At 52.1% G+C, this 15,643-nt stretch overlaps 1 protein-coding gene across 3 annotated transcripts in view; it reads left to right on the top strand.

The window, feature by feature from the left end:
- The window catches only part of BCAP31 (B cell receptor associated protein 31), a 33,835-nt gene extending 18,444 nt beyond the window's left edge, over nucleotides 1-15,391 (top strand). For all 3 annotated transcript variants that reach the window (XM_053578916.1, XM_053578917.1, XM_053578915.1), the window contains exons 5-8: nucleotides 10,798-10,933; nucleotides 11,910-12,033; nucleotides 13,419-13,519; nucleotides 14,944-15,391. In XM_053578916.1, the coding sequence (XP_053434891.1) occupies nucleotides 10,798-10,933; nucleotides 11,910-12,033; nucleotides 13,419-13,519; nucleotides 14,944-14,982 (400 nt within the window). In that variant the 3' untranslated portion in view covers nucleotides 14,983-15,391. The remainder of the gene's footprint in view (nucleotides 1-10,797; nucleotides 10,934-11,909; nucleotides 12,034-13,418; nucleotides 13,520-14,943) is intronic.
- The last annotated feature ends 252 nt before the right edge of the window (nucleotides 15,392-15,643 follow it).

Genomic DNA, 15,643 nt, shown 5'->3' with positions numbered 1-15,643 from the left:
GTGGTCCTCACCCTGCAGAACTGGAGGTCTGTCAGCTATAAATGGCCTGTGGCTTTCCCCTACTTAGCCTTTCTTCCTCCTTATCCTTGAAACCCCTGGTACATAGTAGGGCCACCAGCATCCTGTGACCACAGACCCCAGTGGGAGCCCCCAGCCTGTCCACCATGTCCCAGTGAAGTGACCTTTCTGACATGTAGAACCAATCCTGTCACCCCCTATTCCCTTGGTGCCTTCTTTGCTATTTGGAGAGCACAGCTGGCCAGAGTCGGTCTGGAGCCTTGAGGGGTGAGTCTGGTGGCAGCTCCTGCTGGTATGGATGTTGTGTGTTCAGAGGACCACACTGTTTTCTCTGCCTTAGCAGAAATGTCAGTCAAGGTCAGGACCAAAGTGGCTGTCAGTAGCCAGACCCAGGAAGGTCCATGATTGTGTGAGTTCCCTCTCTAGATTTTTAATGACCCGAAATTGATCCACAGGGATCTCGTTTCCTCCTTACCTCTCCAGGGCCAGGTCCCATCACAGCCGTTGGCCCGGATAGGGCTGCCTGCACTTCTCCACTAAGCTCCTTTTTAATTTTTTTTTTTTTTTTTTTGAGGAAAAGTATTTGGTTTGTTCAGGTTTCTCTGATCTCCCTGAGAAATCTGAGTCAGTGTAGACTGACTATTCAATAGAACTTTCTTTTTTTTTTTTTGCAGTTTTTTTTGGCCAGGGCTGGGTTTGAACCCGCTACCTCCAGCATATGGGGCCGGCGCCTTACTCCGTTGAGCCACAGGCGCCACCTCAATAGAACTTTCTGCGAGGATGAAAATGTCCTAAAGCTGAGCTGTCGCCTCATGTGGCTATTCGAGCACTTGAAATGTGATTCAGGGAGGTTATTGTGATTGAGAAACTGAGCTTTTTTGTGTGTGTGTTTTTTTTTGGCCGGGGCTGGGTTTGAACCCGCCACCTCCGGCATATGGGACTGGCGCCCTACTCCTTGAGCCACAGGCGCCGCCCTTTTTTTTTTTTTTTTTTTGGTAGAGACAGAGTCTCACTTTGTCGCCCTCGGTAGAGTGCTGTGGTGTCACAGCTTACAGCAACCTCCAACTTCTGGGCTTAGGTGATTCTCTTGCCTCATCCTCCCGAGTAGCTGGCACCACAGGCACCCAGCACAGTGCCTGGCTATTTTTTAGTTGCAGTTTGGCTGGGGCTGGGTTTGAACCCACCACCCTCGGTATATGGGGCTGGCGCCCTACTCACTGAGCCACAGGTGCTGCCTGAGAAACTGAGCTTTTAATCTTAAATAGATTTAAAAAGATTAAAATCTTTTTAAATCTTAAATAGATTTCTTAAATCTTTAAACAGTTTAAATAGCCATACATATCTAGTCACTAGTGGCTGCTGTTTTGGACAGTGCTGCCATGGACTGGTAGTTTTTTTTTTTTTTTGAGACAGGGTCTCTCTATGTCACCCTGGGTAGAGTGCTATGGCGTCACAGCTCACAGCAACCTCAAACTCTTGGGCTTAAGCGATTCTCTTGCCTCAGCCTCCCAAGTAGCTGGGACTACAGATGCCTGCCACAATGCTGGACTATTCTGTTGTTGTTGTTCTTGCAGTTGTCATTGTTGTTTTAGCCGGCCTGGGCCAGGTTTGAAACCACCAGCCCCAGTGTATGTGGCCGGTGCCTTAACTACTGAGTTATGGGCACCTAGCCAGACTGGTAGTTTTCTTTCTTTCTTTTTTTTTTTTTTTTCTTTTTTTGAGACAGCTTGAAGCTGTCACCCTGGGTAGAGTACCGTGGCATCACAGCTCACGGCAACCTCCAACTCCTGGGCTCAAGCGATTCTCCTGCCTCCGCCTCCCAAGTAGCTGGGACTACAGGCGCCCGCCACAACGCCCAGCTATTTTTTGGTTGCAGCCATCATTGTTGTTTGGCAGGCCCCGGGATGGATTCGAACCTGCCAGCTCAGGTGTATGTGGCTGGCGCCTTAGCTGCTTGAGCCACAGGCGCCGAGCCTTTTTTCTTTTTTTTTTATGTTTTATTTTTTGAGACAGATAACGCCCTCGGTAGAGAGCCGTGGCATTACAACTCACAGCAACCTCTAACTCTTGGGCTGAAGTGATTCTCTTGCCTCAGCCTCCCAAGTAGCTGGGACTACAGGTACCTGCCACAACACCCAGCTATTTTTTGTTGCAGTTGTCATTGTTTAGCTGGCTTGGGCTGGGTTTGAATCCACCAACTTCAGTGTATGTGGCTGGCGCCGTAACCACTTTGCTACAGGTGCTGAGCCTAGACTGGTAGTTTTCAACTGGAGGAAATTTTGTCCCCTATAGGGGACATTTGTTAGTATCTGGAAATGTGTTTTGTTGTGACAGTGGGGGGAATGCCACTGACATCTAAAGGTAAGAGGCCAGAGATGCTGCTAAACCCCCGGTGGTACACAGGACAGCCCCCACAACAGGGAAGTATCTGGCCCAAAATGTCAATGTGCTGAGGCTGAGGCCCCTGGGCTACACCCTCCAACACCTACCCTTTGATGAGAGCAAACCCTCAATGCAAATCAGGAGCTGGGATTGGCCAGGGCTTCTGGGCTGCTTCTAGGAGGACTTGGGCCTTGTGCCAGTGCCAGAGCCGGTTGCAGCTGGGTCTCATCTTCCATCTAGCATCCTCTGAGCATCCTGGCGGGGCCTGGGGGGTTGGTGTAGGGAGTCCCATGGGTGCTAGCAGTGATTCCTCAGTCTACCCAAGTCTCTGGCTACTTCCCTCATCCTTGTAGGCAATGGCAGTCCCTCATTTTCACTCAGCTTCTGTCACTGGTGTCTGACCAGGTAGGGCTTCAGCCCCTGCCAACTCTGGGAACCAAGGGAAGAGGCTGGCAGGGGATCTCCAGCTGAGTGGGCTGAATCTGGAGAAAGTGATTCCCCTGGGGATGGAGACTTGGCTGCACCTCAGTTGAGGGATCATTTTTGGACAGCTTCCAGGCACATGGCGGTGGGGGAGGGGGAGCCTGGGTTGTCTGCTGGCAAGTGGTTAATCCCTTTTAACTCCCAGGGCTCAGTCCTCCCAGAACCTGTTCGGTGAGGGAGGCACTGTGCTTGAACAAGGCTCTTGCAGGTAGGTAGATGAATTGCCTTCCAGCTCTGGATTGTTGGGAAGCAAACCCCAGATACTATGTGTATAGACAGAAGAATATTTTGGTTTATTGCTTTGACAAGATAGGAATTTTTAAAAATATGTAAGTATCGGGGGCGGTGCCTGTGGCTCAGTGAGAGGGCGCCAGCCCCATATGCCGAGGGTGGAGGGTTCAAACCTCAGCCCCGGCCAAACTGCAACAAAAAAATAGCCGGGCAAAAAAATAGCCGGGCGTTGTGGCGGGCGCCTGTAGTCCCAGCTGCTCGGGAGGCTGAGGCAAGAGGATCGCGGAAGCCCAAGAGTTAGAGGTTGCTGTGAGCCGTGTGACGCCACGGCACTCTACCTGAGGGCGGTACAGTGAGACTCTGTCTCTACAAAAAAAAAAAAAAATGTAAGTATCTAACCTCTTACCTACAAAAAGTTTACAATACTTTTTTTTTTTCTTTTTTGAGACAGAGTCTCACTTTGTCACCCTGGGTAGAGTGCTGTGGTGTCATAGCTCACGTACAGTGAGACTCTGTCTCTACAAAAAAAAAAAAAAAATATGTAAGTATCTAACCTCTTACCTACAAAAAGTTTACAATACTTTGTTTTTTTCTTTTTTGAGACAGAGTCTCACTTTGTCACCCTGGGTAGAGTGCCGTGGTGTCATAGCTCATGGCAGTTCCTGGGCTGAAGCAATTCTTTTGCCTCAGCCTCCCAAGTAGCTGGGGCCTCAGGTGCCGGTTACCACGCCAGGCTATTTTTAGAGACAGAGTCTCGCTCTTGCTTAGGCTGGTCTTGAACTGCTGAGCTCAGGAAATTTGCCCACCTTGGCCTCCCATAGTGCTAGGATTACAGGCGTGAGCCACCACACCTGGCCTGCAATAATTGTTTAATGACATAAAATTTTAGTGACTGTCCACATTCCCCTTATTGCCCTATTTTTTGTTAAAGTTTATTAGTTTATTTGTCTAAAGTAGTGTCCAGGTAAGGTAACTAGGGAGTTAAAATTCTGACACCCAGGCTTTCCCAGAGTAAGGCAATGTAACTGGTGACTCCCATGCGGCTAAGACTGCAGGCCACTACTGTGGAAGGCCAAGCAACAGGATTTTGTGGACTTCACTTTCACTTGTAGTCTCTCTCTATCCATCCGTGCATCTGTTGGCTACTACCCTTTTTTAACCCATATAAGAAATTTAGAGTAGCGCTGAGATCTAGGCATTGGGCAAGAGCCTCTTTGGGAGCTACATTGATCTCTAGATCCCCTCCACCAGGATTGCACAGCAGGGTATAGTAGGTGCCAGTATCCTTTTGAGTGCTTTTTTTTTTTTTTAAATTGAGACAAGCATCTTTGTTGCCCAGGCTAGAGTGCAGTGGCATGATCATAGCGATGTTAGCTCACTGCAACCCCAAACTCCTGGGCTCAAGCCATCCTCCTGCCTCAGCCTCCTGAATAGCTGGGACTACAGGTGTGTGCCCTATTGCCCAACTCAGTTTTTAGTAGAGATGGGGTCTCATTCTTGCTCAGGCTGTTCTCCAACTTCAGAGCTCAAGCGATCCTCCTGCCTTGGCCTCACAGAGTGCTATGATTACAGGCATGAGCCACAGTGTCTGGCCCCTTTGGGTGCTTCATCTTCCACTAAGGGAGGCCTTGGAGGAGCTCTGATAAAGTGGATTTAACCTGTGAATACCCAAAGAAGAGATGCACATCAGGACCAGTGTCAGTTCCTTTTGAAACATAGAGATTGTCTGCTCAGCTACTGAATTTGGGCCAAAGTATTCTCTTCCTCTCACTCTAAAAACAAACAGTGAATGAGCTCCTTTTGGACCCGATGCTGAGTAAGCAAGCTTTCCTTCTTCCTGTGGCAAGGTCTTTTAAAGCCTCATGTCCTAGCATCAGGGCAAAAGGGCCCTTTTCTCTGAGTGCCCAAGGATCACAGGCCCTGTGGGCCAAGAGGCAGGGTGGCAGGAGCAGGAGAGCGGGGTACTTACAGTGACTGGGGACCAAGTGTTCCTCGTCAGTTCACTAAGTGAATTTCAGTGGAAAAGGCCACTGCATTGGACTATATTACAGAGTTGACACTTGTCCTTTGTGTTAGTCTTCCCCAGGGCTCTGAGCACCGCCCTCACTCTGCTGGACACTTGGCTGTGTGTGTGAGAGAGATGGGCTTCCTTGGCCAAATGCCAGGAAGATACGGGGCTGATAACTTCTCTATTTCTACTACCTTAAAGCTTACTTCTTCAGTAGCAAGGTGGGCAGGCCACCAGTATTCTTTTTAGGTTGAGTCAGCTAATTGTGGAATATCTTTGCCTAAGTTGTCTGACCTTAGTTGGTTGCGTTCTGTCCCCAAACTTACCAGAAACTCCTCAGATAGTTGGTTTTAAGAAAGAAGCACAACAAAACCCCAGAAACATGGCTTATCCATGTTATGTGTTCTCTTCAACCCAGGAAGGAAGGAGGATAGGTACCTGACCAGCCCTGCCTCCTCCGTGCTGGCGTCACTACCTGCAGACGGTGAGCTCCATCTGGGTTGTTGGTTGGAGCTGCTGCCAGGCATGTGTGCATTTGAAGTAGCCCACGTTACCCCTGCCAGGGCCCTTTCCGATTGTAACGTCTGTTCTTGAAGGCTAAAAGAAAGGCCGAAAAGCTGGGCCAAAATGGATTTGGGGCAGCCCTCAGCAGTGACCTTCCTTCCTTTTCTTAACTTAGCTGATGCTGTTTTGCTGCCTCCTTTTCCCGGGCCCTTTAGGGGACACTTATGTGACCAGGGTAGCCAAGATGCTGGTGTTACCATTCTTCACCTGAAGCCTCTCCTGGGGCGTTGGCTGGCTTTGTTTCCTTGCCCCAGTTCCTCTTCCAGCAGTTCAGGTATGCACACCCAGAGTCCACGCAGGGTTCCCCCAGGCTGTGGTAGGCCTGGAGAATCAGCAGGTGGCGCTGGGACACCAGCTTCCTGCTTGCCCAGGACAGAGGAGGGAGCTTTGTGTGCACAACATGTCCCTGCAGGGATGTGGTGAGGGCTGAGTGACCCAGCTTACCTGGCTCACCTGCAGGGTGGATGGGGTAGCCACTCCATAGAACCTTTTGGTTGGGACCAGCTTCTTTCCCACCTCTTGTTCAACCCAAAGCTTCCTCTCTTCACTAAGGGAAAGATAGGGTTGGTGAAAAGCATGAGGAAGCCGTCTTCTCTCTCTGCTTGACATGGCTGACCATGTTTCTCTGTAGTCTGTAGAGCCTGTTTCTCTTGCTTTCTCAGCCTTCTATGAAAGCATGACAGCCCTGCTCGGTGTCTAAGAACATTCTACCAAAAAGCCGTGTCAGATTCAATTATTTGGTGCTGACATTTGTCTGCCAAGGACGCATCTGGGCTCTATTAAGTTTTGCTCACTGGCTTTTCCCTCATTTATTAGATGCATTTAATTTGGCCCCAGGCCATTTTGTCAGGGACAACCCTTTATCTAGCTAGGATATTCTTTTGGCTCTTAGGTTCTCACCTGTTGTCCATAAGTGAATAGCCAAGAACAAGGAGCAGACAAAAGGTCTAGTTACTGTGCCTGGGGATGGGATGGAATGGAATGGGGGTGGTGGGCTCATTGAGGGACTGTGGGTTGGAGTGGGATCTGGCTGGCCTGGTGTGAGAGAGAGCAGTAAAACCTGTAATTCTGGCAAATGCTTGTGAACCCATTGAGAAGGGCCTGGCTAGGCCAGGCGTGGTGGGTCACGCCACTCTGGAAGGCTGAGGCATGAGGATTGCTTAAGCTCCGGAGTTGAGTTGAGGTTGCTGTAAGCTATGACATCACAGCACTCTACCAGGGTGACAGACAAGTGAGCAGGTGGTCAAGGCACAGAGAACAAAAAGGAAACAAAGTCAAATGCAGGTAACTTTTTGAGACTCAAAAAAAAAGAGAAAAGGTCCTGGTCTGTGTTGCCATGGCCCTGAAAGTAGGCTGAGGACACAGAGGCCAGAGCTCTGGGGTCTGCCTTCATCTTGTGGTGATGAATCGTTTTCCCCATGTGCCTTCTCAGTTGTCACTGCAGCCACAGGTCTGGCTTGCTCATCAGCGTGGGTCTTAAGACGGCACCTCCCTGCTCCCATCTTCCATCTTCTCTGTTGCTAACTCATCTTACTGGCATACTCTGTGTCTACCTGTGCAACCCTTGGTGCCAGGCCCCCAAGTGGACACAGGTGCAAGCTGGATCCAGGGAAATTCCACCCAGGCCTGATCTGCAGCTTCCAACCTGTCCCCTCAACTATTAGGGAATGCTGCTGCTTTTGGGAGTAGGATGAGGTCATCTAGAAGGCCCCTTTTCAATGTGCCTGGTATGGGCATCTGGAAATGAAGGTGCAGTGCCCAGCCTTAGGGCACTACCAGCTGAATGGGGCAGGCAGATGAGTGAGCAGGTGATAAGGGAACAGGGGCAAAGGGCTGTTGTGGGAGGTTCCATAGGGGCATTCCCTTGAAGGTAGGGAGGTGACAGTCAAGCTGGGTAGAAAGGACATTCTGACTTGGAGAAGTGCTGTGCAGAATCTGGCATGTGTTCCAAGAATGATGAGGGGTTGGTGTTACTAGAGCAAAGGGCCATGTGTTTAGTGAGGGGGAAGAACCAGCTTGCACAGGGCCTGCGTGCTGGCGTTAGATGGGTTGAGTGGAGTGATGTGGTCAGCTTTGGCCTGCTCTGGGGGTGGATGGGGAAGCCATGTGGCTGTAGATACGGAGTTGGTGCTGGCAGTGGGGGTATGAGTGGGCAGTCTGTTTGGCATTGATGTGTGTAGTGCTGGACTGGGGCTGGGAGGCCATGATGAGGGGGTCCAAGGTGGCTCGCCTACCTGCCACCATAGCAGAGGGTACGGGGGATGGTCAGGTCAGGCAGCTTAAGGGACAAGTTGAGTTTGGCTATGTCTCAGGACATCCAGGAGCCGACATTTAGTAGGTTGCCGGAAGTAAGAGTCTGGGCTGCAGCTGAAGCCTTTTCAGGGATGAGATTGCCAGGAGGCAAGTGTAGGGGCCAGCCAAGGAGGAGTGCAGACCTTGGGGAGCAAAATGATCAAGCGGTGATAGGAGCTGTTACAGTTGCCGGGGAGGCACCGTAAGGGTGACTTGTCAGCAGCCAGAGCGGCAGGAGGACTCCTGAGTGGTTGCTGGGTTGGGCAGTTACGAGATGACTGGTGGCCCTGCTGGTAGCTTGGCCAAGGCAGGCCTTGACTGGAGTAGATTGAGGAATGGATGAGAGGGAGAAGACAACAGACTTGAGTGTATTGATTTCAGGATGAGGTGATTGAGGCGTGAGGTTCTTTGGGGGTGGGGCAGCAGGTGCATTGGGGAAAAATTACCTGGAATTGTCCTAGGTTGCGTTGGTACGGCTCCAGCAAGGGGAAGAGAGTACCTGGAAGCTGTGAGAGAGAACTCTTGGGGCTGGGGTGTACTTTTGGGGAAGTCTCCAAGTCTGGTGAGAAGGCACTGTGGGGGTGGGCAAGAGGAACTGGGTCCAGGACTCAGCTGAGGGGAGACCCTGACTGTTGGCAGGCCATGGACTGAAGGCCTGGGCTGGGGCTACGTGGGCCCTTGGGCTGGGTTTCATGTGCTGCACCCTGGGCCACCTTGGAAACTCTGCCTCTTAATAGCCAGGGAAGGTGTGGGACTGTACTGAGGAGAGCTGGGCCCCTGCTATGCTTCCATTGCCATTATTGCTACTGCCACCACTGAGGTGTTGTTGGTATTAGCCATATCCCTGGGCCTGGCCTCTGTCACAATCAGGGTGCCAGCCATGGGCACTCACTAGTAGCCACCTGTCTGACCTGGTGTTCGGGAGCATAAGGTAACCCTTGACCTTGCCACCTTGTCTTCACTGGGTCCCCATGGTACCCACAGGCCCCATCTCTACCACCACGTGGCATGTGTGCCCCCACCCATTTCTAGCTGAGAGGAGTGGGCCTCTTCCTCCACATGCTGAGCTCTATTGGAGCCAGGAGCTCTGTGCTGGGGGCTGGGGCTTAGTCAGACTTGCCTTTCTTCCTAGGCCTCCCAGTGACTCCAGGCCATGCTGACTTGTCAGGCACATTGCTTCTCTCTGGCTTTGGGGGTACTCAGTAGCTCCCTCCACCTTCAGGGCTCCAGCCCAGTGGGGGGCAGGCTGGTGGGCAGCTGGGGGCTGAGGCAGGGAAACCTGAGCTTTCAGCCACGAGGTCCTGGGGCGCTAATTTTAGAGAGCACATGTCACTGGAAACTCTCCTCTCCTGCCAGGAGTCAACGGCTTGGCTTTCCTGATGTCACCAGTGGCCCCTGAGAGCTTCTCCCTAAGTGAGGAACCACAATGGTATCTCCCACCCCTGGGGCTGCAGCCCTAGGGAGCCACAGCTTGGGCCAGGAAGGTGGCTCACCTGGTTACTCTCCACTCCCTTGGCCCTTCTGGGCTGGAGAGGAGCAGAGACTGTGGAGGCTTGGGAGGGAGGGAGTAGGCTGGAGCAGGCCTGGGCAGCTTCTGCACTTCTGAGCCAACACTTTGTTGTTGAAGCGGTGTGGACTAATCAGATTGGTTCCTTCCCTGAGGATCCAGTACGTACTTTGCCTTACTCTGAATGTCATGGTGGGACTGGGTCCTTTTCCGAGGTGTGTGGAGAAAGTACTCCGTACACCATTTTTTTTTGCAGTTTTTGGCCGGGGCTGGGTTTGAACCCACCATCTCCAGTATATGGGGTCAGTGCCCTTCTCCTTTGAGCCACAGGCACCGCCTCCCTTATACTATTTTGACTGTTTGAAAGAGTCCTTTTCTCCTCCCTCCCTGCCAGCTGACAGCTCAGGGCAAGGGTGGACCTAGTGAAATGAAGCCACCATTCCCTCAGCTTCAGGCCCAGCATCTGCCCCCACTGCCACCTGTTTGCCTTTCTCTTCTGGCTGCTTCAGACAAGCAGTGTATGCCTGTCCTCATTCTTCATTTTCTGTGCCCACCAGCCCAAAAGAACCTCAGCTGGGGTGCTGTTACTTAACAGCTGTGCCACTGTTACTTAACAGCTGTGCCCTGGCAGCTACCTGTGTGATGGGCTTGGGAGGGGACTGGGTAGAGGACACACATTTCTGTCTTACATTGGGGCCTGGGAGCTGTTGGCTGAGTGGTTCTGATCTCAGACTTTGGAGTGAGATAGGATGTGGAATTCCATCCATGTCTATTTCTGGCTTTTGACCTTGGATAAGTTGCCTTGGTATCTTACTCTGTGAAAGGGGAACAGTGATACATAGTAGCTGCCTGGTCAGGTATACATGAGGATTTGGCCTGGCATGTGGGAAGTACCTGCGATTATGAGCATCTATTGTTACTTTATCAAGGCAAGCCTGGCCTGGCAGGGAAAATGATGCCCTGGTTTGTCTGGCACATCCAGGCCCTGACCTGGAAAGTTCTGGAGTTCTGGGACCTTGTGCTTTATGTAGGCCCTACCCTGGTGTCCCCAGGCTCCTGCTTCCAGCCCCTCCCTAAAACATCCCAAAGCTAAGGGGTGGCCATTCAGAGTGGCAGTGGCAGAGAATGGCTCCCAGGCTCCACCTTTCCCCCTGTGTAGCTGGAACCAGGTTGGTGGTTTCTTGCTTGGCCACCCTGGCAAGAGGACAGGTCCAGGCTGGAGGCAGACATAGGGCGGGGAGCAACCAGGAGAAGTTCCACCAGCTGTTTTGCTCTTTTCTCACTTCTTCCTTCTTTTTGGCAACAATTGTAGCCTGCTTAGACGCCTGGTGACACTCATCTCCCAGCAGGCCACACTGTTGGCCTCCAATGAAGCCTTTAAGAAGCAGGCAGAGAGTGCTAGTGAGGCGGCCAAGAAGTACATGGAGGAGAATGACCAGCTAAAGAAGGTGAGTCCTACTTTCCTGACCCCGCCATGACATGCCCTGGGGTCATACTGCGGCAGCCATATTCTTTAGGGGCCCCAGTGGTCTAACACATTAGGCTCAGTGGAGGCACAAAGAGGCAGTCCTTGGTATGGGGAGGTGTGCCCACTGGAAGCGTTTATGTGGAAGGATCCAGAGCAATACTGACACTCTCCTCTAGCTCTTAAGGACATGGAAAAGAAGGGGGTATTGTTGCTGCTCTCTTGTTCCATCCACTGCTTCTAGTCAGACTCTTCCCTGAACAAAATGACTCCTAGGTGAGCTGGTCCCTTTTTTTTAAATTAAATCATAGCTGTATACATTAATACAATCATGGGGCACCATGCACTGGTTTTATATACAATTTGAAATATTTTCATCAAACTGGTTAACATGGTGAGCTAGTCCCTTGTGCTCCGGAAGATTGTTCCTGGCCATAGCCCTTCAGAAACCCAGGGTCTAGTGCATCCCTCACTGCTGGGGAAGAGGCAGGGACAGGATTGGCCAGTCCTGGAAGGCCTGACAGGAGGTAAGGTGTGAGCCAGGCTCAGGAAGAAGCAGCTGGGTTTTGAGTCAGAGGTGAGAGAGAGGCAGACAGGAGAGTGTGGGTCTCCCGGACTGCAGGAAGGTAGAGAAATAGGAGTCATTGGATGGCCTGGTAAACTCTGTGGGGCAACTTTGCCCTGCTGCTGAGGAAGGAGTAGGGCCAGGGCAGGCCAGGCATGTGCCTGGGAGCTCAGCAGGTGGCCTTGTTGGCCCTCCCCTTGCCCTCAGCGCTCGGCGGGCAGCCACACCCTGGCCTTTGCCTGGTTGCTGGGAGCAAGCAGTGGCTCAGTTCCATGCTGACATTTCTGAAGGAGCAAGTGCCCAGGGCAGTATGAGGAACAGCTCACTAGGGGTGACAGAGTGGCTTCTTTTTCCTTCCCTCCTTTGTAACCATGGTCCTTGGCGCTTTTCCTAGGGAACTGGTGTTGACCGAGGCAAGTTGGATGTCAGGGACATGGAGGTGAAGCTGGAGGAGGAGAACAAGAACCTCAAGGCTGACCTGAAGAAGCTAAAGGATGAGCTGGCTAGCACTAAGCAAAGTGAGAGTGGTCCCTGTGTGCACCTCTAGCACTGGGAGTTGGAGCCTCTACTGCCTCCAGCTGCCTCTCTTGTGCCAGAATATTAATAACGAACCTCCCTCACAAGCTTAAGGACTGGGTGGAAACAGAGCACCTTGTGCCTCTGAGCCCCAGTGCGGCCACGTGAGGCTAAGTGGTTTGAGCAGGGCCCAGGAGGAACCTCGGCTGCAGCGGGGCCAGGTCTTTTAGCCACCCTGTGTGCTGCAGCAGTGCACACTGGGGCTCTCCCACTGAGAGTGGCCTTGGAGCTGAGAGTAAGAGGAGTTTTAGGAGTGGCGTTCAGGAAGGGAGTGGATGGAAATTCATGGTAGTTTTGTTTTGGAAATCTAAACCAGCTCTGAATTGGCCTGCTAGTGCAGACTTAAGTCTGGGGTGTTCTCACCCAGCACCATGGGCTTTGGCTGCCACTCTTGAGCAAGGCATCGTCAGCAGGGTTCTTGCTTTGAGGCTGGGATTTTGTTCCCTGCCTCCCGCTCTTAACCTCCCTGAAGGTCACTCCTAAGAACCACTGGGGTTCTCCCTCATTAAAGAGACCAAGGCTGGCTTGGCGCCTGTTGCAGTGTTTATGGCGCTAGTAGCCACATATGTCAAGGGTGGCGGGTTCAAACCTGGCCCAGGCCAGCTAAACAACAATGACAACTGCAACAACAACAGAAAAATAGCCAGGTGTTGTGGCAGGTGCCTGTAGTCCCAGCTACTTGGGAGGCTGAGGCAAGAGAATTGCTTAAGCCCAAGAGTTTGAGATTGCTGTGAGCTGTGATGCCATGGCACTCTACCAAGGGCGACATAGTAAGACTGTTTCAAAAAAAAAAAATAGACCAAGGCTGGCCCAGCCCGCTGGCTCACACCTGTAATCCGAGCACTCTGGGAAGCCAACGAGGGAGAATCACTTGAAGTCAGGAGTTTAAAACCAGTATGAGGAAGGGTGAGACCCCATCTTTACCAAAAATAGAAAAATTAGCTGAGCTTTCTACCGTTATGGTGGGCACCTATAGTCTGAGCTACTCAGGAGGCTGAGGCAGGATAATCACTGGAGCTTAGAAGTTTGAGGTTTCAGTGAGCTGGGATGACACCACTGCACTCTATCTCCCCCCCCCCAAAAAAAAACAAACAAACCACCAAACAAACAAAAAAAGAGACCAAGGAGGTTCTCTGTATTTTGGTTAGCTCTTCCCCCTGCTGTGGGGGGCTGTAAAGGCAGAGCTTCATTTAGAGCAGTGGTTTCTTGCACAGCCTCATCTGAGACAGATTCAGGGGCAGTTCTGGTCTCTCAAGCAAGTAGGTTTCTTACCCTAATTCCAGACTTAACTAAGGTCCATTTTCTTTAACATTTGCATTATTTCCAGAATTAGAGAGAGCTGAAAATGAGGCTGTGGCAATGCGGAAGCAGTCTCAGGGCCTCACCAAGGAGTATGACCGCCTGTTGGAGGAGCATGCGAAGCTGCAGGTCAGCCTTCGTGGCCTGCTGTCTGGAAGAGGTGGTGGGTTGCGGGGGAAGCTGTGGGTGTGGGCATCCCCTGTGTGTAGGGAGAGAGCCCTTCGAGAGGCCTGGGGGCCTGCTGGCTGTGCTTTCCCCTGCTTTGCTTTGCCACCTCCTGGCCTAGAGGAGAGCCTACTGAGCAGAACCCTTCGCGGAACTCTTCATGTGGGTAGGAGAGGTGTGGCTTGGCAGTGGATGGCAGGCAGTTGCCAAGGTGGCCATGAACAGTGCCCAGCCTCTGTCCATATTTTGGGGCCCCATCAAGAACAGACATGCGTGGGTGGTGCCTGTGGCTTAGTGGGTAGGGCCCTGGCCCTATATACCGAGGGTTGGTGGGTTTGAACCTGGCCCCAGCCAAACTGTAACAAAAATAGCCGGGCGTTGTGGTGGGCACCTGTAGTCCCAGCTCTCTCCCTACTTGGGAGGCTGAGGCAAGAGAATCACCTAAGCCTAGGAGTTAGAGGTTGTGAACTGTGATGCCATGACACTCTACCGAGGGCGATAAAGTGAAACTCGGTCTCTTAAAAACAAACAAAAACAACAGCAACAAAAAACCCAGACATGCGGGGGAAACCCTAGGACTAGGTACTGGTCTTTTCTTCTAGAGGGCTGGGCCACAGGCTTGGGGGTGACATGGACAAAGATACCCACTCAAGTGAGGGCAAACATCAAAGGCCACCTTAGCCAGCTACCCAGCCTGGTAGCTCAGGTTAGTCCTCAGGCTAACCTGGGAATGCCAGGCTGCATCTGTCAGCTCAGGTGGTCTCGAAGTTGGGCATGAGGTAAACCCCCCCTCAGTTCAGATACCTTGCTTTGGTGCTTGCTGGCCTAAATTTGGTCACTACAGCAGGTGGGGAAGAAGGGTCATAGGGCTGGGTGTGGTGGCTCATGCCTGTAATCCTAGCACTCAGGGAGGCTGAGGCGGGTGGATAGCTTGAGCTCACGAGTTCAAGATCAACCTGAGCAAAAGTGAAACCTTGTCTTTACTAAAATAGAAAAAAACTGAGGCAAGAGGATCGCTTGAGCCCAGGAGTTGGAGGTTGCTGTGAGCTATGATGCCATGACACTACCCATGGGCAATAGTTTGAGACTCTGTTTCAAAAAAAAAGGGTCATAGGACAGGTTCACTAGGCAGGACTTGAGTTTGAGGGGACCTGTAGGTCACAGTGGGGGAAGGACTGAAGTGCATCTTGCATGGGACTTGAATGCCCAGCTGTTCCCCCATAGGGCCCACCTCCCAGGTAGGTCTTGGCTATCTTCACCCCACTCCCCTGGATACCTGTCATGAGTGGAGAAGGGAGCTGAGCTGGGCCTCTGGGTTATGGGGCTGGAGGTTGAAGGAGAAGAGTGGGTCGCTAGCCTACTACTATGGGCTTTCTGTCCCTTTCCAGGCTGCGGTAGATGGCCCCACGGACAAAAAGGAGGAATGAGGGCTCCCTCCTCCCCTGCCTGCAGTGACTTCCACCTGGCGCTGCTTCCTGAGAGCCTGGCCGCTCCCTGCGGTCCTTCAGTCCCTCCCTCTGCTCTCCCATTCTCTCCCACAGCTTCTAGCTTGTCATCTTGGCTCCTCTCCACTCTCCTACACACCACTGGGATCTGACTGCCACGCATTTCAGCAAGTTCAAAATGAGTTGGTTGTTGTCCTGCCTAGCCCAGCCTGGCTTCCATTTCTGAGAGTGTGGAAGACAGGTAGAAGCTCTTGGCAGCAGGGCATGCCCCCTATGGATTTGAGCCCCCTGTTTGTTTTGCTGGGTTTATGTTTTCTCTGGTCCTGCAGGAGGGTGGGTGAAGCAGGCAGAGTCCAGCTTCTCTTGGGGGTAATAAAGGTTATGATGTGCACATGGTGCTCCTGTGTAATTTGGGTTGTGTGGGGAGGGTCTAGACTTCCTCCCGGAAGCTCCTGAGTGGGCAGGTGACCTTCCCAGGGTCCTTCAACTTCTCCCAGCTCCTAATGGCCAGGTTCAGCTGCCCTTGAAGGCCTTGCTCTCTTTGCCTTTCCTGTTTCCTGGGCCAAGCCTTACTTTAGGGCCACTTAAGGAGTGTCTGTCCTATCTGTCTTCCTGGGGATTGGCAGCTTAGGAGGCTCAGTAA

Source organism: Nycticebus coucang, chromosome X (genome assembly GCF_027406575.1).
Source record: "Nycticebus coucang isolate mNycCou1 chromosome X, mNycCou1.pri, whole genome shotgun sequence".
Classification (NCBI taxonomy): domain Eukaryota; kingdom Metazoa; phylum Chordata; class Mammalia; order Primates; family Lorisidae; genus Nycticebus; species Nycticebus coucang.
Note: the sequence above shows the minus strand (reverse complement) of the source record. Positions and strands in the feature narration are given on the sequence as shown.